This window comes from Rana temporaria, chromosome 2 (assembly GCF_905171775.1).
Source record: "Rana temporaria chromosome 2, aRanTem1.1, whole genome shotgun sequence".
NCBI classification, from domain to species: Eukaryota; Metazoa; Chordata; class Amphibia; order Anura; family Ranidae; genus Rana; species Rana temporaria.
The window spans coordinates 428,489,244-428,513,483 of NC_053490.1; the positions used below are offsets into that span (position 1 = coordinate 428,489,244).

Genomic DNA, 24,240 nt, shown 5'->3' on the forward strand with positions numbered 1-24,240 from the left:
CACTCTTTCTTTGGACACGTTTTCAACATATTCTGGAAGTTGGCACAGATCACGGGTGTTTAGCATTTCATGTGTTAAATATTTATGGACTTTATTTTGCTATATTATTTTCTAATTTTTAAATTTAAATTTTTGCCTCATTTTAAGTAGATTAATTTGAACGCATAATTTTATTTAATTTGATGTTTACTATTTCACTGTTATTGAGGGGTATGAGAGTGCTCTATAGTGGCAATCAACCTCTCCTTTTTTGGTATATCAGTGATTTACATATACCATCATGCACTATTTATGCTCATTTTTTGGATATTTTTTATGTTTTGTGATCTTTTTTCACATGTTTTAGATGTAGCGCGATTTATATTTTTTCCCCCTCTACTTTTATGTAGGTAAATCATTGATTTACATGAGTGTTTTCTTGGGAAGCACATTTAAGATGTCCTCCTAGTGGGTATTATTTATTTTAATATGTTCTTCATTTGCTGCTCAAGACGTGCACTCTAAGCTGAACAACTGCTGTCTGATTTTGTATGTTTGGTTTTGTGATGTATACTTGTGCCCTTTGGCCATGCCCCTGCGCGGGCTACATTCTGTATTTTCTTTATTGTTTTGTACACCAACAGAAAACTCAATAAAAGACATGGTTTTAAAAAAATGAATATTTGGAAATACGAAGATACTATGGGGTATAAATTGTGAATAAAATACCTTAGTTTTTCCAAATAGTTTTACATTTTACAGTGAAGTACACTCACAAAATGTTTTAATACGACAGCAAACATTGAGTGTAGTGAAAATAGACTTTATTATAATAAAATGTATTTGCATTTGTAAACAATGAATGTAGCAACACCAACAGGTGTCACTTAATGCTTCTAAACATATCACGGGTGTTAACCCGAAAACAACTTTTTTCAAACATGCAAAATAAATAACATGGACACTGAAAGCATCAAAATGCTGGCCGTGTGGTATAAAATGCTGGTCACAATTCCACAGAATAATGGCTCTGATGTTGGGAGAGGATGTTGGCGACAGGAACAATGGAAATAGGACACTCTTTGAGTCACTATATATATATATATATATATATATATATATATATATATATATATATATACATACATACACATACACATATACATACATACACACACACACACACATCACCCTGGCTTATAATCAATTACTCCCATATCTGCTCACAGCAGAAAGAACATTTGTAAACAGTTAAAATATCAAATCAGATAAAATAAGGCAAATGAACATTCCATTTTTTTTCCAACATGCACACAACATAACAAAGCTATTTTCCTTAGGGGAGAAGCGCATCAAGTCTCGCCGAGGTTGCTATTTTGGCGTTGATTCTCTTTTGTATGGGGTAAGCAGGTGCTGCAGAAATGTGGCTTCCTGCAGAGCACTTCCCGCAACATGGCATACAAAGTCAGAGAGAACACAAAGTGCAAACATTGTACATTGTCCGAAAAGGCATGGTCACCTTAGTGCCCAATTGACAAACCGTGGAAACCAGATAACATAGCTGAGAAGAGCTCAAAAAATCCAGGCTTCTGGTTCCCCAATGTAGCTCTTCGTTTATCAGTGCTTACGGTCTACTTCCTGTCCTCACTATGTTTTCAGACAACAGTCAGGTACATTCATAATGGCCTCTTGCTGTCACAGACAACAAAAAACTGCTCACAGACCATTTAACAGTAAGTACTATATACAGGTGGCAAAGCAGACCAATCCCAGATGGGTCAGCGGATGGATAGTAACAGACAAAAGCTCATATAGCCCTCCACATTAAGTGTATTATTGCTGTATAACAGCTTGGACAGGCCAGGCCTTTTTATTTTTTACAAGTTCTTTCCAGAGGAACCTAACTTTTTAAAGAGCTTTCTCCCTTTAGAGAAGAAACTTTTCCTTTTCTTGGTAGAGGAGATCTCTTGACATTGGTCCATCCTTTCAGTAGCCTCCATCGGTTCACTAGGTTGGTCAGAGGATAATGAAACATTCGGAGGGGAGTATGGCTGATCAGCAGTAACATCACAGCTAAACTACAGAAAAGCAAAGAAACAATTAGCGTACAGGCAAAAACTTTCAATTCGATTTCGATTTTCACTCAAGTGCTCTAACATTTCACAAATACAATGAAGCTTTTACTAATACTTTGTCTTACAATGGTATTATTCACCTGCTAAGTCTCCACATTTAAACTCTTTGGACCAAATCAAAAACAAAGTGAAGATTTGTGTTTCAAATTCAGTTAAAAATTTCTAAACATTTTACAATTTTTTCAGCCATCAGAAACATTCATGCACATCAGCACTATATAGGGACAAAGGCCAGGCATTTGTCTATATTTTGTCTGTTCAGGAAGTTTTATTTGTAAAATGGGGTAATTTCACTTCACTTACACATTTAAAGCGGGAGTTCACCCATAAAACAATTTTTCCCCTTAGATGGATGCTAGATGGATGCTCGTTTTGTCTAGGGGAATCGGCTAGTTGTTTTAAAATATGAGCTGTATTTACCGTTTTCGAGATGCATCTTCTCCGTCGGTGCGGCTCTATACTGCACCTGCGCACCGACGTTCGGCTTCTTTCGGAAAATCGTGACGCGATGGATGCGACCGTCGGAAGCATCTCGGAAGACTGTCAATCAAAATAGGAACGCCCAGTCCCGCAGCCCTTACCCGGAAGCGGCGGAGAAGATGCATCTCGTAAACGGTAAGTACAGCTCATATTTTAAAACAACTAGCCGATTCCCCTAGACAAAACGACCATCCATCTAAGGGGAAAAAGTTTTATGTACGGGTGAACCCCCGCTTTAATACATATCAGTGCATGTCAGCCTACCTAGTAATTATTGATTACATTAGGTGACATCCATAGAGTACTAGGGAGGGGTACTTCAGGCATGAAAGTACAAATGGTCTTTTTCAAATTAAAAGGACTTCTGCATAAATGCCATTTTTACATGGGGGAACTGTAAGTGGACGTTCCACCTACTGACTCTTGCTGAACCAGAACACGTACATGGTATCTCTCAAAAGTCTTTCTTCTTTACACACATTCAGAAAATTCAACTTTGTATAAATAATGCATCTCTATTAGTGTAAGGGCTTTAACTAACAGTCATTGAGACACTAAGGACGACAACAGGGTTTTCATGTGACTATTTCATCTACAACAAGGGAAGGGAAAGGAGTGTAAACATCTATTCTTCCAGTGCTGGGAAAAGAGATCTCACTTACATGTCTGTCTGTCCCTTTCTCTGTCTAAATCTATAACTTGGTTCTTCTTCGCAAGCTCTGACGATCCCAATAATGAAACACACAGGTACAGACAAAAAGAGGATACAAAAATTATACTAAAAGCTGCATAATTACACAGAGATCCACTGCTGCACCAATACTGATAGGACTGGTCACTAAATATACTTCATACAGTATACTTCTTAGGAGAATATTTGAGACTTACTTGGGAAAAGAACAAACAAAAGAAAATAGAAATAATTTGAGATAACAAAATGTGACTGAATACATCGGGCCAGATTCAGAGAAGAGATACGACGGCGTATCTCCTGATACGCCGTTGTATCTCTGAGATACGATTGTCGTATCTATGCGACTGATTCATAGAATCAGTTACGCATAGATAGCCCTAAGATCCGACAGGTGCAACTTGTGTTACACCGTCGGATCTTAGGCTGCAATTTTAGGCCGGCCGCTAGGTGGCGAGGCCATTGCGGTCGGCGTAGAATATGCAAATGACTAGTTATGGCGATTCACGAACGTCCGCGATGCCCGATCTAAATTTACGTAGTTTCCGTAGCGATACGCGTCGAAAAGTTAAGGCTGCCTCCTAGGAAGTCTAAGCAATGTTAAGTATGGCCGTCGTTCCCGGGTCGAAATTTTAAATTTCACATCGTTTGCGCAAGTCGTCCGTGAATGGCGCTGGACGCCATTTACGTTAACGTCAAACCAATGACGTCCTTGCAAAGTCATTTAGCGCAATGCACGATAGGGTAATTTGACGGAAGGAGCATGCGCAGTACGCTCGGCGGGAAGGCGCCCAATTTAAATGGTGCCCGCCCCATTTGAATTAGGCAGGCTTGCGCCGAGCGGATTTACGCTACACCGCCGCAAGTTTACAGGTGCTTTTTGAATCAGGCACTTAAGCTGTAAACCTGCGGCGGTGTAACGTAAATGGGATACGTTACGCCGCCGCTGCGCAACGTAATTCTTTCTGAATCTGGCCCAAACTCTCGAGTATATGGTCAATATTTAAAAATTGTATTAAAATTAGACCTGGACTCAAAAAGTGAATATTTTCTATGTTCTAGGTAACATGTAGAAATGTTAATTGTGCTTAGACAGTACACTGCAAAATACAACTTTTATTTCCTAAATTTCCCACTGCAAAAGATCAGTCTTCTTTCTGGTATGTGAGGGTGACCATACACTCCTGTGCCATGAACCATATAGCTCTATATCATCTGCTTGTGTGATTTGAAGTGTATTTCCACTTTTGCAGCTGAATTGGGATAACACCTACTTTACATTTGTTACACACTCTCAATCACATAGCACAACATAAAAATATTGTAAAAAATTGCTGTTACCATTTTAGATGCTCTTTTCTGATAACGCAATTGAAAAATCTTTAGTACTCTTCAGTGATGAGGGGTCTGGGGAGCAGCGTTTGCCATAAATAACCCTGCCTGTACTGTGCTAGCAAATCTCATTGCCAGTTGTAAATTATAAGTGAACATGGCATACAGTTATAAAGATTTAGAACCTGGCCTTCTGCATTGTATGTTAATGGGAAGAAACTAATGCCGCGTACACACGGTCGTTTTTTGTCTTGTAAAAAAACGTCATTTTTTTCTCATGAAAAAAAAAAAAACAACATTTTTCAAACTTCATTTTAAAAAACGACGTTGCCTACAAACCATAGTTTTTTCAAAATGCTCTAGCAAAGCGGGGTTACGTTCAGCATGTACGGCGGCACTCTGTTCCATTCAAGCTCGTGTCATAACTTGCTTCTGAGCATGCGCGAGTTTAAAAACGTTTTAAACGTTGTTTTAGCCCACACACAATCATTTTTTATGACACAAAAAACGACGTTTTGAAAAACGACATAAAAAATTGAAGCATGTTCGAATTTTTTTTTTGTCGTTTTTCAGAAGACATAAAATGACGTTTTCCCCACACACGGTCATTTTAAATGACGTTTTTAAAAATGTTGTTTGTTTCCATCACAAAAAACGACCGTGTGTACGCGGCATAAGCCTTTACTGGAACAGACTCAAAAAGGTCAGAAATATTGTTTCAAAAAATAGGATTTTTTGTACTCGCCGTAAAATCCTTTTCTCTGACGTCCATGGACGGACATCTCCTTAATTCTTTACAAGTGGGTTATGTGCCCTGTTTACAGGAGAGGACTAGGTAGAAACATGTTCGATAATTAAATACATGTTACTTTAACAGAGTTGAACAGCCCCGCCCAGGGGGTGGTTCCTCCAGACATAACCCTCCTCCCTGCAGTATGCAGCCTCAGTTCGTAACAAGCAGTACAAACCTAAACAGGAGAGGTGGGTGCTGTGTCCATCCATGGACGTCAGAGAAAAGGATTTTACGGTGAGTACAAAAAATCCTATTTTCTCTTATCGTCCATGGACGGACACAGCTCCCTAAATCTTGACAAGTGGGACGTCCCCAAGCAGTGTAAAAAACGAGGGGTGGGAACAGCCGAAAGAAGCTTTAGAAGAAAAAGTGTGGAAAAAGTGTGAAAGGACGACCAAGTCGCCGCCCTGCACACCTGTGAGACAGACGCATGATGTCGGAAAACCCAGGAAGCACCAATTACCCTGGTTGAAAGTGCCGTGACTGGAAAAGAGGGCGCCCACCCCCTAAGAGCATAGGTCTGTATGACGGCCTGCCTGATCCACCAAGAAATGGTGGTCGACGAGACCGGCAGGCCCTTTTGTGGACCAGACACCGACACAAAAGGAGCGTCAGATCTCGGAAACGTAGCCGTAGCAGGCAGGTACACTCGCAAAGCGCGTACCACGTCTAAAGTAGGAAACGCAACCTCCTTAGGATGTGCCGGCCGAGGACAAAAGGATGGAAGTCCTCATTTAGGCAAAAGGCTGAAACTACCTGCGGAAGCACCACCACGTAATTCTAATGGAGGATCAAGCATGGCGACTTGCAAGGCAAGACCGCCAACTCAGAAACCCTTCTGACAGAAGTAATGGCCACTAAAAATGCCACCTTCCGAGATAGTGTCAAGAGAAGAATCTCTCTGATTCTCTGATGTTTCCAAAAAGGAAGGTTCCTGAAGAACCAAGAGCACCAGAGTCCAAACTCATGGGGGAAGAGGTGAACCAAGAGGGGGGAAGTATATGACAAACCCCTAGCACAAAAAGGTACCCGTCGGGGAATGGGCCGCAAAAGGCCACGGACAAAAAAAACACAGTCAAGGCTGAAATCTGCCCCCAAAAGGTGCTTAAGGCAATTTTTATATCCATTCCAAGCTGTCAAAACAGCAGGACCGTGGACACCGAGTACGTCCGTGGACATCACCCCATCTCTGCGCACAAAGAGACATAGGCCTTCTAGGTGCGATGGTAAATCCTCCTGGAAGGAGACTACCTTGCTTTCAGCATGGGTGAGATGACCGAGTCGGACAGACCCCGGTCTCAAAGTCTGGCTTCCAACAGCCATGTCGTGCAAGCCAGCGACTCTACCACATGAGGAAGTATGGAAAATTGAGCCAGAAGGTCCTCCCGCCCTGGAAACCGCCACTACATCCGCCACTAGGCGCCCGAGATCGGTGTACCAAGGCCAATCTGGAGTGATTAGAATCATCGGGATCCCCTCGGCCTCCACTCTGTGGAACAGCCGAGGAAGCAACTACAATGGAGGAAAGGCATAAAGTAGCCGATACAGACCCCACAGGGCCACCAACGCGTCCGTACAGGGATCACTAGACCTGGCCACAAACTCCGAACACCTTGTGGTCGAGACGAGCGGCCAGGAGATCCATGCCCTGTGAGTCTCACGTCCTGCAAGGGAGCTGAAACACATCCAAGTACAGAGACCAGTCGCCCTGGTCCAGCACCTGGCGACTCCGGTAGTCCACCTGCCAGTATACCTGATGGTAGACTGTAGCCACGGCCATGGCGTTGTCTTGCTAAATCCTGAGGCATAGCCGGATCGCCCAAAGTTCTAGGACATTGATCGGTAGACAGGAATCCACTAGAGTGACAGTGACCCTGGGCCGACTGGACCCGCCAGGCTCCCCCCTCAACCCGTGAGGCTGGCGACCGTCGTAATCACCGTCCACTGAATGGGAAGAAACGACTTCCCGGAGCGAAGAGTCGGGGATCCCAGCCACCAATTAATACAGAGAGACGGAGTAGGTGGCTCACCAGATCAGATGATCCAGAGACAAAAGGATTTGTACCACTTGGACAGTATCTCCCACTAGAAAACACGAGTGTGGAACTGGGCATACAGTACCGCCTCGAAGGAGGCTACCAACAGGCCCAGGACTCGCATGCAAAACGGAGAAATGACCGATTGCATGAAGCCAACACCCTCACTGTAGACTGAAGAGTCTGCAATTTCTCCAGGGGAAGAAAAACCTTTGCCACCGAGGAGTCCGGATCAACCCTGGGTACTTCAAACGCTGAGTTGGAACCAGGACCGACTTCAAAATGTTTAACACCCACCTGAATTTTCAGAGGATCCACAATGGCTATAGACACATCCTCCACTAACTCTGAGCCAGAAACTGCTCTCAGAAAGAGGGCGTCTAAGCAGCCCATGATGGCAAAGCCTCACTGTCCCAGCAAAGCTAGGATAAGTGCGAGCACCCTGGTGAAAACACTTAGTGCTGACGCTAGATCAAAAGGAAGGGCCACAAACTGACAGTGGACCTACCCAATCGCAAAGCACAGAATCTCTGTGACTTGCGCAAAATGGGACATGCATGTATGCGTCCTTGATGTCCAAGGATGAAGCGCAGCTACCACCGAATGAATGGATTCCGTGTGGAACTACCCATTGTTCACAAAAGCATTTTAGGCCCTTGAAGAACAAAATCGGACGGACTCCGTTAATCTTTGGGACCGAGAACAGAATTCAGATAGAATTCCTCAAACCTCTAGCCCTGCAGGACAGGTAAAAATTGCCCCGCAGCTTAGCAAGCTCCACACCAGACCGACGAGCCGCAAGACTCGAGGGAAAAAATCTGTTCGGTGGATAGGAACCCTATCTAATACTCTGAAGAGACCACCCCGCAGACCCACTGGTCGGCGAGCAGGGAGGTTCACTGAGCTGTGAACCTGCAAAGCCGTGCCCCCACCTACATACATTGGTGGGATAGGGTGCCGGCGTGTTCGGCTTACGCACCCAGGGACATTTTAGTCCCCCAGTTGAGCCTTTAGTCAGCCTGGGAGGGTCAACCCGCGGGCCCTGACTGACGCAAAAATACCGCTTCTGAGCGGGGAGTGAAGGACCACGCCCACGGCACGGCTCCTTTCCCCTGGTGGACTGAGGGAGGAGAGTGCTCTCACCCCCAGTGACATCTTGGATGACATTATCAAACGAGTTACCAAAAAACCTCCCACCCCTGAAGGGTAAAATCAGCCAGGGCATTTTAAGATGCTAGGTCAGCAGACCAGCATTTCACCCAAATGAGGCGGCGCAAAACCACCGCCGAAACAGAGGCTCTGGACATCAAGGATGCCCCGTGTGGCATCACAGACAAATAGAAGGCCCTGGACCAACTGGTCGGCCAGTCTAACAATTTAGGGAGGGAGCTGGTGCTCCTCCACCGTCTGGTGCAAAACCTTGCCCATTCAGAGAGTGTCAGACACCAAGGATGCGGCCACAACAGGTCGCAATGCATACCCCAGCATGGTAAACATGAAGCGGGTCAGCGCCTCGTACCTCCTATCAGTAAGGTCCCTGAAGGTAGGGGTCTCTTCTATAGGGAGAGCAACAACCTGAGGAGAATTTTTTTTTTTTTAACACTCCTCAAAAGGGGGAAAACCCCAGGCGCTGAGGAACTAAAAAGACTTCTGCGGCATTTGCCATTCTTTATTAATGAACTAGTCAAAGAAAAATCTTTCACAGAGAGGTCTGATTTGCACAAAAAAGACAAAGCCCTCAGAGGAAACCTCCGCTGCACAGACAGCATCAGGGAGTTCCATACAGCGCACTGACAAGTGCTCTACACACGTCATAGGAGTGTGGGAGGAAACCGGATTTCTGACAGGCCTACAACCACAATGGAGGTAGCTGTCGGCCCGGTCCACTGTGAGTGAGACAACACCACAGCCCAGTCACGTGTGGACCTCGGAGTAAAGATCATCAACCCAGGAGTCATGGGGTATGTCGTGGCAGACCCAGCCTCTTTTGCAAAGGTGTGCTCACGCTTGCTGGCCGGACTGAGTAGACTACAAGGATCTATATATCCAGCCTGTCTCTCAGCCGACAGTTGATAGAAGATTCTTTCAAGAAAAAATAAAATAACATTTTTCCTCAGGGCACTGCACACAAAGGGAGCCATACGTCCTTCTTTGCTAGGCAGAACGAAGCTGAGGCTGCATACTGAAGGGAGGAGGGTTATGTCTGGAGGGACCGGCCCCTGGGTGGGGCTGTTCAACTCTGTTAAAGTAACTTGTATTTAATTATCTAACATGTTTCTGCCTAGTCCTCTCCTGTAAACAGGGAACATAACCAACTTGTCAATATTTAAGGAGCTGTCCCCGTCCATGGACGATAAGAGAAACTTTTTTTTAGACATGCTAAGTGAATGAAAACACAAATATATACTGGGGTTTTCACAAGATTGACTTCAAAAGTGCAAATATGCTTTAAAAGCACTGCTGCCTCTGCTAGTTTTAGGAGATTTGGTGCCCTCTCTACCATGCTGTTCAATGCACTTACTGGAGGCTCTGACATGGGGAAACAAAACCCGGCCTTCACATATAGACACAATGCTGGTCAAGGCACGGTATTAAAGGTAAAGAGTAGCTGTAGGGAGACTACGGGCAATACTGGCAAAATGTCCTTTTTGCACACGTCTACCTTTTTTGGGCACAGCTTCCAGGGGAAACAGAAAGCGTTAGTTACAGAATGTTTTCATGGCAACAGCAATGCTTATATATTGTTGCTATAAGTGTATGTGTGAGGGAACTACTAAAGCTTAAATAAATCTCAGCGAAAAGCAATTGAGCCAAACACTTAAAACATGACATACCCAAACACATTTTCCAAAGTGTCTACATCAAAAGAATCAGCTTCTATACTGTAACAGTTTGGTAGATTGTACACCAAACTAGCCCAGGTCACTGCAAATGAATGCCATAAACAGTTACTGAACTTTACTGAAGTTGTAGCCTCTGTCTAATCTCACAAATCGGGAAAACTAAATCATAGTCTTTTTTAACCAGAAAGATTACCAAGTCTGTCAAACCAGTGCAACAATTTGAAAAGAAAAATATAACTTTGGGTTTTGCTTTATGTCACATAATATAGATACAAGGGACTTTCTACAAGGGGTGAAACTGCTCCTAGGTCCAACCATAGCTACGTCCCTACTTCTCCCTACTTTTTGCTCACACTACATTCTCAGCAGCATGAATCAGTCCCTGTCCTTAATATTTCTTTTTATGTGTTATTAGCTACTCTTTTACTTTCTCTAAAGTTTAGAAGGATTAAAAAGGGACTTATTGTTTTTACTAAGAATCTGTATCTCAGGAGAAGAACAAGGTAGACAGTGAAATCTGTGCAAATAGTTGGGGGTCAGTTTAAATTTTAATAACACCCATGGGTGGCTAGATAATATTTCTGATAAACTGCTAAGAATGCTTATCTTCAGCACCAAGGTGACATATGGGGCTTTACCACAATGCAAACACTTGGCCAACACTCTTTCCATGGCATTGCATAATCAAAGTAACAGTGCTCCTAAGACGGTTTCCGAAATCAGCTTTTGAGGAATGTTAGCGAAGGTAATTTCAGATGTCCTCACCTTTTCCCCTGTTGCCTGAACAGTTCCTTGTGACGTCAATTCTTCAGTTTGTGTCTGGGAAACTTCTAAGTAATTGGAGGGAACAAATCCTCTTTGCGCATTGAGCTCCCCCTGTTTGTATTAAAGGGAGAAGTCAGAATAAGTTTATATTTAGCATTCATTCTAATAAAAAAAAGAAAAAACATAAAAAGAAAAAATCCCTGTTAGGATCTAGTTAGATTAATACTGCAAGTGCACTATCCAATGCAGACAAGTGTTCAATTCAGGATGTTGTGCTTGCTTTTTTTTTTTTCTTTAAAACACACCGTTAAGGACCCACATATATGGGAATGCCATGACTTGTGATCCTTGCTCTCAACAGGGAGTTTGCCTGGAAACATACAGACATGTGTGATGTGACATACAACAATTCACAATGATCAAAGTCCATAACTGTCTATATTGGCCAAGAGCCAACATGGTGGAGCTACAAGGTTGGTGCATATAAAATGTTGGCAAACATTTAATAAGATGTTTCTATGGTCAGAATACAAAATGGCCCATTGCTTTTTGTTGATCTGGCAAGGCTGGTACAGAAGCCTTCCCTACTTTAAGATTCATTGGGGGAACTGGTACCATTTTTTTTACTTTCTATTGCTAAAAATGAAATGTCATACATGTGTCTAACAACGCTGCACTGCACCAATATGCAACAGGAATAGAGGTCGACCGATATATCGGCAGGCCGATATATCGGCCGATATTTGGCTGTTTTGGAAAAATCAGCAGCGGCCGATTTTTATCCAAATTAGGCCGATATTTAACATGGCTGCTAGCAGTGCCACGGATCCGGAGCTAGGCCGAAGTCGCGGCCTTTCCTGATTGTCGCCGCGGTCACAGCATCAGGAAAGGCTGCGGCTTCGGCCTAGCTCCGGAGCCGCAGCCATCTTGGTACACCCAGCGCGGCAGCCCTTCTCTCTGTTTACAACCACAGAGGGGGGGCCCGCGCTCGTGGGACACACATCGCTCTCTGGTGTCTGTACTACGGGGTGCAAGGGGGGGGGTATGTACTGAGGAGGAGGGCGGGTGTCTATACTGGAGGAAGAGGGGGTCTGTACTGAGGGGGGGGTGACACTTTTTTTTTTCACCAGTACGACCTGCCAGTGCCAATTAGTGCCACTTGCCGTCCACTGCCATCTGCCAATGACACCTGCCAGTGCCAATAACAGTGCCACCTTCCATCCAGTGCCATATGCCATCTGCCAGTGCCAATAACAGTGCCACCATCCAGTGCCATATGCCACCTGCCAGTGCCACCATCCAGTGCCAATTAGTGCCACGTTCCAGTGCCAACTAAAGCCAGTGCCACCTGCCAATGCCAACCAGTGCCATCTGCCAGTGCTAACTATTGCCATCCAGTGCCAATTAGTGCCACCTGCCAGTCAGTGCTAACCAGTGCCACTTGCCAGTGTCACCTGCCAGTGCCAATAAGTGCCACCTGCCAATCGGTGCCATCTGCTAGTACCATCTTTCAGTGCCATCCAGTGCAACCTGCCAGTGCCAATAAGTGCCACCTGCTAATCAGTGCCTTCTGCTAGTGCCATCTTCCAGTGCCAATTAGTGCCATCCAGTGCCACAAGCCAGTGCCACCAAAAAAAAAAAAAGAAAAAAAAAATCGGCCTAAAATATCGGCTGCAAAAATAGGCATCATATATCGGCTATCCCGATTTCTAAATATTGGCATCGGCCAGAGAAAAACCCATATCGGTCGACCTCTAAACAGGAATACATGTTAAATGTATGTCATAACAATATCAAGTGTTGATGTATTAAAGCATGATTGTGTTTCTAAATGTTACCAACATAATTGAAAAAAATAATTGTGAACAGTCCCTATACAGTAATGCCGCATACACACGATAATTTTTCGGCATGAAAAAATCATCGTTTTAAAAAAATGTCATTTAAAATGATCGTGTGTGGGCTTCACGTAATTTTTCGGGTTCTGAAAAACGATTTTTTTTTTTTTAGAACATGATGCATTTTTTAACGACGTTTTAAACTATGTTGTTTTTCGGGTTGTAAAAAATTATCGTGTGTGGGCTAAAACGACATTAAAAACCCGCGCATGCTCAGAAGCAAGTTATGAGACAGGAGCGCTCGTTCTGGTAAAACTACCGTTCATAATGGAGTAAGCACATTCATCACGCTGTGACAGACAGAAAAGCGTGAATCATCTTTTATTAACACGGAATCAGCTAAAGCAGCCCCAATGGTGGCGTAATTTGTATGGAATTTCCCCTTTATAGTGCCATCGTACGTGTTGTACGTCATCGTGCTTTGCTAGAGCAATTTTTAAAAACGATGGTGTGTGGGCAACGTTGTTTTAATGATGAAGTTGGAATAACGTCATTTTTTTCTACATGCTGAAAAACGTAGTTTTTTTCATGCCGAAAAATGATCGTGTGTACGCGGTAGAGCTGCACGATTAATCGCGGAGAGAATCGCAATCTCGATTTTCCCCTGCCCGCAATCTCCCTGCGGGATGACCCGCGATTCTTCTGTTTCACGGCCGGTTACACTTAACCAGCGTGGAACACAAATGGCGCCAATATCGGAACCGTCAGCAGCCTGCGCCGCTGGATGGATGCCTGGGCTTCTCTTGCAGATCTGTACAACTGTAGTGTGTATCCATGCGCCACCCAGTGGTTGCCGGCGGTACTGCTTCTGATGTATAAAAAAGAGACCAGTGATATGTCTATAATGTTAAAGACCATATAACTCCTATAAAAAAAGCAGAATCAAAGATTCTGATTCTGCTTTTTTCATAGGAGTTATATGGTCTTTAACATTATAGACATATCACTGGTCTGTTTTTTATATATTCATATTTTCAGATAAATCACAGTTTAATTTAATTTGAGGGGGGGGTTTCTGGCATTCAGTTTTTGAGAATCGTGAGAGAATCGTGATCTTTGGTCTAAGCAAAAGAATCGTGATTCTCATTTTGACCAGAATCGTGCAGCTCTAGTACGCGGCATTACTCTTTAGACACCAAATACAAGAAAAAAGTTACAGCACGAAACATGATACAGGAGTCTGTACGCACATAAAAGAATCCATCTTCATCCATTGGTCCAAACACAGTTATGATGTCTCCAGCAGTAAAGCTTAATTCTGCCTATTGGACCAAAAAAAAATAAGAAAATAGATTTAGTTTATCTCTTCTGGGCAGGAGTAATGCTTTCTTAATAAATGCAGTTCCTCAATAAACGCTATAAGAAAATTATACAAAAATACAAACAGAAGCCCTTAATGACAATAAGGAATTTAAATTTGGGTTCTTTTTAAAAAAAAAATACACTTTTGCCTGTACAGCCGTGGCCAAACATGTTGAGAATGACACAAATATTAATTTTCACAAAGTCTGCTGCTTGTGTTTTTAGATCTTTTTGTCAGATGTTACTATTGTATACTGAAGTAGAATTACAAGCATTTCATAAATATCAAAGACTTTTATTGACAATTACATTAAGTTTATGCAGAGAGTCAATATTTGCAGTGCTGACCCTTCTTTTTCCAGACCTCGGCAATTGGTCCAAAATGAATAAAATATGTTTTGGCTGGACATACACCTAAACATACTCACACAGCCAAGTTCCAATCCTATCAATGTTAGATCCAGTGATCCCCATTAATGGAATGGGATAATTAGCCAATCTGAACATGTGAACTGGACTGTGGGAGTTTTTGTTTACTCTACTCTAGTCTGCTAAATTTGTAATCTAACCACTTTCACCCTTTTTCCTTCCCCATTTCAGTTGAGTAAAGCGCTCATTATCTCCTTTTAGCCAACCGTATCTTTTAGCAATTTCATTATAGCTTCCTGTCCAGTAGATATTATTTACCCTATCCACTCAGTCCAAGGAACTACCAAATCATCTTAATCATTCTGTGTTTATAGACTATAATAATTGTTAAATAGTGCAGTGCTATGAAATAAACCCTAAAATATACATACAAATATAAAGTGTACAATGCTTATCAATAGTGATTGTCTCACACTCTAGTCAGTCCTTGTGTGACTGCTCAAAAATATTATTGAAGAATAAAATGATAATGGTGAAAAAACAACTTTTTTATTTTTTACTAGTAATGGCAGTTATCTGCGATTTTTGGCAGGACTGCGATATTGCAGCGGACAGATCAGACACTTGACACTATTTTGGGACCATTCACATTTATACAGCGAACAGTGCTATAAATATGCACTGATTACTGTAGAAATGTGACTGGCAGGGAAGGGGTTAACACAAGGGGGCCATCAAGGGGTTAAATGTGTTACCTGGGAGTTATTCTTACTGTGGGAGAGGGGACTGACTGGGGAAGGTGACCGATCGGTGTCCCAATGTACAAGGGACACACCATCGGTCTCTCCTCTCCCTGACAGGGTTAATTTCATAGCGCTGCACCATTTAAGAATTATCTATATTAGGTGTGGTGATTCACTGAGAGTGTCACAGCAGCTGTGGAGATATTGTAATTTATTATTACTATTCACATTTATATACAAATATCTCTAACCGTGAACTGTAGTTCTAACAAAGATGAAAACAGCGCTAATGAGTAGATATGTCAACTCAGAAAGAAAGCACTGGTGGACCCAGATGGCACAAGAGGTGATCAGAACCTGAGTGTAAGTGCACCAAAAACAGCTCAAGTAAAAGATGCCTCAAAAATGGCTAGTATTACCCACAAGGGGTGCAAACCTGCCACGGCAAAGAGAAGACTCTGCATATGCACCATCAGTTCCTCCAGATATTGTATGGGTGATAAACGTCTCAGCAAGATAACATGAAAGAAAAATCAACAAGCAAATGATAGTGCAGTGATGTCTTAATGTAGTCAAGTGATAGCAGGTCAAACAGAAACCATGAGTATATGCCCGTACAATATATCACTGAAAATGTAGCAAAAATAAACAGAAAGGGTTCACCGCTGATGTCAGACACCTCCTGGGGCCGCGCGCGCTCTGTGCAGTTGTTACTGTATCAGGTGCTGGGCTGCGATTGGAGATCTGTGGAGCGCGGTGGAACGCAAGCTGCTTCCGTGTGTAGCGTTGTTGTAGCCACGCCCTGACGCGTTTCGTCACTTCCGACTTCAACGCCCTCTGTTGAAGTAATACTAGACATTTTTGAGGCATCTTTTACTTGAGCTGTTTTTGGTGCACTTACACTCAGGTTCTGATCACCTCTTGTGCCATCTGGGTCCACCAGTGCTTTCTTTCTGAGTTGACATATCTACTCATTAGCGCTGTTTTCATCTTTGTTAGAACTACAGTTCACGGTTAGAGATATTTGTATTTACACTTTAAAACGGCTCACCCCCGTTTTATTAAAATAGCCGCTTTATTATTCCAAACACCATTTTCACCCATTTTGGTGTTTTTTCATTCTGCAAGTGGTACATTTAGCTCCTATATTAAGTCACCTTCAATCACTTTGTGCATTCACTTGGCGCCGGTAGTGCATCTTTAGGCCTTCACTTGCACTCTTCACTCTCATTCACATTTATATATTTTTATTTATGCTAGTATTTGGCGCTGATTGCTTTTTTTAGACCCGGTTCACACTGGGGCGACTCGTCAGGTGACGCAGCCGCCTGACAAGTCGCGTCCCATTCTAGTGAATAGAACCAATAGGAGCGACGCAAGTCGCTCCGACTTAGAAAAAGGTTCTTGTACGACTTTGGGGGCGACTCGAGGCGATTTGCATTGACTTCTATACAGAAGTCATTTTGCAAGTCGCCTTGGAAGTCGTCTTCAGGTCGCCTGGCCGAGTCCCCCCCGAAGTCGTGCCGCCCGTGTGTGAACCGGCTCTTACAGTTCTGTGTTCATAGTTTACTTATTCATCCTGATTATTTTTGCTATTAGAACCCACCTTATCTTATGTTTGTATTTTAACCATTCCAGCACACTATATCTCCTATTCCAACAGATCTCAGCATGTTCATTTCCATTTTGTTTTTTACTTAGTCTAGTTGATTTTGCACATGTGTTTTATCACCAAAAAGAGTATGACACACAAACATTTGGTGCATGTTATCACACCCCATAAAGTAAATTTACTTAACTTTAATCTCTGCATCACCCCTAAACCCATTACTTCTGTTCATAAAGCTATCTTATTCCTCTTGGTCTCATATTTCGTAAATGTAACATCCATTTATAATGCTATGCGGATGACACCCAGCTCTACCTGACCACTAAACCTACTGCCAACCAAATCCCATACCGACTTAACAGAAAATTAAATCCTGGTTTACTTTCTCAAATTATTGGCACACAATCTACCTTGATAAAGCTTAACATTTTTTCAGGTAATGATAACTACACAGTCTTTTCCTCCCCTGGGTGGAGTTCCTGCTGAACAGGCCGAGATTCAAACCGTGTATGGCCGGCCTAAGGCCATAGACAGTGTGATTTTCTTGCCGGCAACCACAAGTTGCCGGAAAGCAAAATGCTCGATTTCCCCATCAACACAGTCAGTGTTAATACAGGAATCCCTCCAATGGGGCCATTGTGTTCTACCGGCGGGAGGGTGCGGGAAACCATCACACAGTAAGTATTGATAACGGCTATAGCTACTGCCAATAATCCCATGAAAAATCTGACATGCACGTTATACCTAAATTGATCGATCAACTTAGGTACAATCAGCCTGCCCATAGATGGTTTGAATCTCGGCTGGTTCAGCATCTATGGCCAGATTAAGGTTGGCCATACATTAGACGATTTTCTTCTCTTTTCTTTAGACCAGGGATCCTCAAACTACGGCCCTCCAGCTGTTGTAGAACTACACATTCCATGAGGCATTGTAACACACTGACATTCACAGACATGACTAGGCATGATGGGAATTCCTGAACAACTGGAGGGCCATAGTTTGAAGACCCATGCTTTAGATTTACCAAACCATATAGTAAGAAATCAAACCTAAACACTTTTCAATTTGTATGCAATCAGGCAAGTCCATACACTACATAGTTGAAGGTAAATCTAAAGGAAATTGAATAAAAAAATTGTATATTATATGGTCAGTGACTGCTCTAGCAGCCTCCAGCAAGAAGAAACAGGAGCAATGCTGGAGGAAATTTACAGCACACACTAAGTTTGGTAGCATAAATATTGAGAGAAGCATGGGTTTTTGCATATTTACACTTAACTAGGTGGATGCAGCATCAGTCCCCTGCCAGCTCTTACACTGAGAACCGAGCAAACTCTGCAGAATTCCCAGTTTTCACATCTTGCAGAGCAGAGAGCTGCTGACTGTCAGTCACCGCTCTCTGCTCTGCCCCCTCCTCGCTCACTGGAGCACTGGGCTGTGACGGAGGCGGGAGCGGCCGGCTCAGCCTCTCAGCTGACGTCAGCTCTGTTACGTCAGCAGACTTCAGCCCGCTGTCTGCTGAAAACGAGTCACAGGAGTGCAGAACGAACTGCACTCCTGTGATCCACAAGAGAAGTACAGCCAGGGGTGCTTTGGCTATACTTTCCCTTTAATGTGGAATATATTTACATTTATTAAAGAACATTTATTGTTAACAAATTGTTGTCCCTAAAAGGGGCTTCCACCTGACATGCGATTCAACCTTTCCCTTCTCTGTCTAAAACTAAGGAAAATGTTTTGGCTATAAAATGTATGACATTATCATGAATATCACTGTTTTTTGTTTTCTCTAGTTCTGCCCATAACAGTTTATTGATCTTTTGATCCTGTCAGTAGATCTGGTATTTTTCCAATAACCAATTTCTAAAGTGAAATTTTACGGCAGCCTTGTCCCACTTGCAGACAAGGTAGTCTTAGGTGTAAATCTGGTTTTAAATGGTCCTTGAAGTTATACTAAAGGCAACATTTTGCTTTTTTCTACCATAATGCATTCTCTGCATTAAGGTAAAATAAAACTTTCAATGCCAGCTCTCCCCAGCCTCTGAAATATTAACCCGAGCCATCTCTCGACCAAGCATCGAGCCTGTCTGCAAAAGCACGGCTTTTCCATCCCCTTCTGGCACAGGAGGCTTGGAAGCAGCAGGAGCCACTGGCCAAGCCGCTGTGTCCTGTTTGCGAAAAAGGAAGAACCTGGAACAACAGCGGGAGACTCCAGAAGAAAAAAAAAAGTTCCTTTATAACCACTTTAACAACATAAACTGTTGTGTTAGTGCAAGTAACACACTGCATCATATATGTTTTCGAACACCCATACTTGCACAATAAAGTGGTTCCAAAGGCAGTTTTTTTATCTTAATGTATGGAATGCATCAAGATAAAAAACTTCTGTGTGCAGCAGCCCCGCCCCCATACTTACCTAAGCCCAATCTTGATCCAGCAATGTTGCACGAAATCTTTAGTTGTCCAGGAATATCCCTCCTAATTGGTAGAGGGTGCCATTGGCTCCCACTGCTGTCAAGTCAGTGGGGTGGAGCCAAGCTGTGTCTCTCTCTCTGAATAGATACACAGAGCAGCGCTTGCTTGGGGGCAGGAGGGAGGGGCCAGGAGAAGAGGAAGATCTAGGTTCCTCTGTGAAAAACCACTGCACAGAGCATGTTTTTTATTTTTAACCCCCCCCCCAAAAAACAAGGGCTTCTTGTTAAAAAATCAAACAACTAGGATGCTAGGGATGTGCCAAATTATCAGTGTTGAAAAAGACATTGGGCAATACATTGTATATCAAACCTTGCTGTAACAGTGTTTTGTAGTTTTCCTTTCTCCTTAAAGTCACTCTGTATTATACTGATAGAAGATTACATTTACAACAGAACTGAAGAAAATCATACATTACATTATAGCACATAATCCCTACCTCCACGTCCATATTTGGAGAACTTTCTCTAGGGTTATAGTCAAACATAGCCACCATTTTTCTAGCGATGCTTGAGTCAGATTTGCTGGTTTTCAAATGCTTATCTAAAGTGAGAATCACAAATACATCAGGTGTACCAATTCGGCAACATGAGCTTACATAATTAGAAAAATACAATCCATATAATTTATACATTTTATTCATATATTTGAACAAGCAAACATTTACTACTATACATTTTTCTACTCACCTGCTACATTGTTTTCTGCTGATGCAGAAGTCCGTTGTACTATGAAAAATAAAACAAAACAAACAACCCCTCAAATAAACCAAAATTTTAACTTTTGAAACTACTGACTATTTAATATTCTCCATTAGGTGGCAGCAGCAACTTCCTGTTATTGATCTGCATATAACATGGCAAAATGAATACCACAGCGACATCCCCCTGCCTATGCATGCCTATTCAGACTAGATTAGTAATTTTCCATAATACTGAGCATGCCCTGGGTCAAAGATTGGCCATGAAAGTGGCCTTTTAAACCCCAAAAGGCCTATTCACCAGACTACTCTACAATCTCCCACATTTTCCTCTGTCTCTTCCCTGATGATGAGGCCAAATGCTAAGTCATTTGTGGAATCGGACAGAATGCAGGTTGCTATTGGCACCAATTTTGCACCCCTTACATCCCACCAGCCTACTGACTATACCTCCTGTCACCTGGGGCAGTCACAAACTGTAAAGACAAGTAGCAGCTATACAGTATAGGTGGTGCTATTGAGCATTAGTGGGGGCCTCACACACAAACTAGTATGAAAAATTGCAACTGTCCAATGCTGATATTTTCTGGCAAACCACAGCACCTGGCTAGAAAAATCCAACCTGGCTGACTGAATCTTCCACAAATACTGTTTGGCCAAGTGACATTTGCACAAATCACAGAGTGTCCTAGATATATGCTGCATTATTTAATGAAGAGTTCTTTGTGGCCTTGTCATGTCAGCTAGCTGGCTACACAGGTCCAGCTATAACTGCATATTCAGCTTCAAATGCAGCAAAAAGTTAGTCACTCAATGATGAAGATATGAATCACTAGAAACAGTGCAACAGATCTTTTATTAATTGTAACTCAGGTGTTTCCTACCAAAAAAAAACAGCTTTTCATAGCAGCTATTAAATCTCTAAGTCCATAAAGGCCTCGCCAGCCTCTCTGAGAAGTGATTCCTGGTATTACTAAAGGCAAAACTTTTTTAAACTCTGGATATAGTAGAGAACGATTAGAACACCTGTCAGGTTAATATCGCTGTCCGTATCCATGTTAGGGAGATTCACCTTCTCCATTTGTTCTGGCGACTGTTCTTGAGAGTAAAAGAAACTTCCAAATTTCAAGTAAAGGCTTTCTGAGCTGAAACGCGTCGGGTTTTATTCTTCACGGAACCCCATACTGCTTTTATTTTTCCATTTTCGTGATCACTTTTAATTGTTGTCATCTTTATATGACTTATGTTTTATTTCAATAAACCTTCAGTGTTTTTTTTGACCTGCACCATTTGGAGCACTCTTTTGTCTATTTTATATATTTTTGGAGTTTATTGGAACTGGTCCGCATCCAGTCTGTAGCAGCACATCTATTGGTCTGTCGCTTCAGCCCTTGAGATCCATCCCATAGGAGCCATTGAGACTGCATCGCTCACTTGGGAGACTTCACTACATCGCCTCAGGTCCTTGAGGACCATAAGCTCATCAGACCCACTGTTAAATAAACAAACAGATGAGTCCACAACACAGGGTAAGAGTATTTTATCTTTTCTTTGTGTGTACGAACGGTGTCTATCTGTAGGTCTGTCTATCTGCAGGTCTGTCTATCTGCAGGTCTGTCTATCTGCAGGTCTGTCTATCTGCAGGTCTGTCTATCTGCAGGTCTGTCTATCTGCAGGTCTGTCTATCTACATGTCAGTTTATCTATCTATCTACATGTCTGTCTATTTATCTATCTGCATATCTAATATATCTAATGTCTAGATATGCAGATAGATAAATAGATAGACAGATATATTAGATATGCAGATCGAATGTCTATCTATCTATCTACATGTCTGTCTATCTATCTACATGTCTGTCTATCTATCTGACATGTAGATAGATAGACAGACATGTAGATAGATAGATAGACATGTAGATAGATAGATAGACATGTAGATAGACAATCTACATGTCTGTCTGTCTATCTGACAGACATGTAGATTGTCTATCTACACGTCTGTCTATCTACACGTCTGTCTATCTACACGTCTGTCTATCTACACGTCTGTCTATCTACACGTCTGTCTATCTACACGTCTGTCTATCTACACGTCTGTCTATCTACACGTCTGTCTATCTATCTACACGTCTGTCTATCTATCTACACGTCTGTCTATCTATCTACACGTCTGTCTATCTATCTACATGTCTGTCTATCTATCTACATGTCTGTCTATCTATCTACATGTCTGTCTATCTATCTACATGTCTGTCTATCTATCTACATGTCTGTCTATCTATCTACATGTCTGTCTATCTATCTACATGTCTGTCTATCTATCTACATGTCTGTCTATCTATCTACATGTCTGTCTATCTATCTACATGTCTGTCTATCTATCTACATGTCTGTCTATCTATCTACATGTCTGTCTATCTATCTATCGATCTGCATATCTAATATATCTGTCTATCTATTTATCTATCTGCATATCTAGACATTAGATATGCAGATAGATAGATATATATATATAGATAGACAGACATGTAGATAGACAGACAGACATGTAGATAGATAGACAGACAGACATGTAGATAGATAGACAGACAGACATGTAGATAGATAGACAGACATGTAGATAGATAGACAGATAGATAGATAGATAGAGACAGACAGACAGACAGAGACATGTAGATAGACAGACAGACATGTAGATAGATAGATAGACATATAGACAGATAGACAGATAGATAGATAGACATGTAGATATATAGACAGACATGTAGATAGATGGATAGATAGATAGATAGAGACAGACCGACAGATAGACATGTAGATATATAGACATATAGATAGACAGATAGATAGATAGACATGTAGATATATAGATAGACATGTAGATATATAGATAGACAGACATGCAGATATATAGATAGACAGACATGTAGATAGATAGATAGACAGACATGTAGATAGATGGATAGATAGACAGATAGATAGACATGTAGACATATAGACAGACAGATAGATAGATAGATAGATAGACATGTAGATATATAGATAGACAGACATGTAGATAGATAGACAGACAGACATGTAGATAGATAGACATGTAGATATATAGATAGATAGATGGTTCTACTGGTATGATCAAAAGGCATTAAAAAATGTTCCAGCAGATACCTGTAGCCTACATCCCATGTAGTTTTACAGCCAGACCATTCAAATTCAAAGATGTACCGCTTATATCGTGTACTGGAACAACAGTCATATTTTCACTTCTATACCAATTAAACATTCCTTCCAATGAAATAAATGCATTTTTGCCCTTCCTCACACACTTTATGTTGCAGTAAAGAGCGTATCAACAGCTATGCAAAGCATACAATGAACAATGTGCAGCACAAGGGAAGACAGACCTTTTTTGGAGCGCCGGGGTTTTGGAGGAGCAATGGCAGAGCGGCCAGGAGGTGCAATAGGAAGAGGAGTAGGAGGAAGAGGAGGAGAAAAAGCGCTGGTTTCTTTAAGAGAAAACAAAGAAGCAGCACAAAATGCAGTGGAGAATAAGCAAAGTTTTATAGCAGAAGCAAGACAAGCTACAGACATGGCACTATTAAAAAAGCAGTCAGCCACAGAAATGTATGTGATGGTGGTCATAGCTATACTGTAGCTTACTGCTCTGTTAAAGCAAATTATGCACATCACAAAATGTATTATTCTGATATTCTATACAACAAAGAAATAAATACCCAGAACAGAAAAAGACAATATTGTGATACAAGAATAGTCACTGCTTAGAGCAGTGGAAAATAATCACTGGAAAAAAATAAAAGTGGGCTGACACGGCATACATCACAACTCCCCCTTTCACCCCCAATATAATTCATATTTTATATCCTGTAAGAGAAGACATTTCTTACTGGCTATCATGAGCAAAAACACAATTTATTTTGCTTAAAATTTTAAGAATCCTATAAACTATCTGCAGTCCAACGCTGGACAAAGTTTGACCTCAAATATGCTCATCAGTTATTCTCCGAAAGCTTAAACCTTTCTCTGTTTTTTGGGCTGAATTGGGTGTCCCGTCCAAAAATTTGTTCTCTTAT

The 24,240-nt window shown here is 42.0% G+C and overlaps 1 protein-coding gene across 5 annotated transcripts in view; it reads right to left on the reverse strand.

Moving 5' to 3' along the window:
- Nucleotides 1-1,133: 1,133 nt before the first annotated feature.
- The window catches only part of TSPOAP1 (TSPO associated protein 1), a 317,131-nt gene continuing 294,024 nt past the window's right edge, over nt 1,134-24,240 (reverse strand). For 2 of the 5 annotated variants that reach the window (XM_040338275.1, XM_040338279.1), the window contains 6 exons: nt 23,554-23,655; nt 20,140-20,178; nt 19,890-19,993; nt 14,143-14,214; nt 11,055-11,165; nt 1,134-2,057 (listed from right to left, as the gene is read on the reverse strand). In XM_040338275.1, the coding sequence (XP_040194209.1) occupies nt 1,857-2,057; nt 11,055-11,165; nt 14,143-14,214; nt 19,890-19,993; nt 20,140-20,178; nt 23,554-23,655 (629 nt within the window). In that variant the 3' untranslated portion in view covers nt 1,134-1,856. The remainder of the gene's footprint in view (nt 2,058-11,054; nt 11,166-14,142; nt 14,215-19,889; nt 19,994-20,139; nt 20,179-23,553; nt 23,656-24,240) is intronic. The other 3 variants (XM_040338277.1, XM_040338276.1, XM_040338278.1) reach the window with 3 other exon arrangements.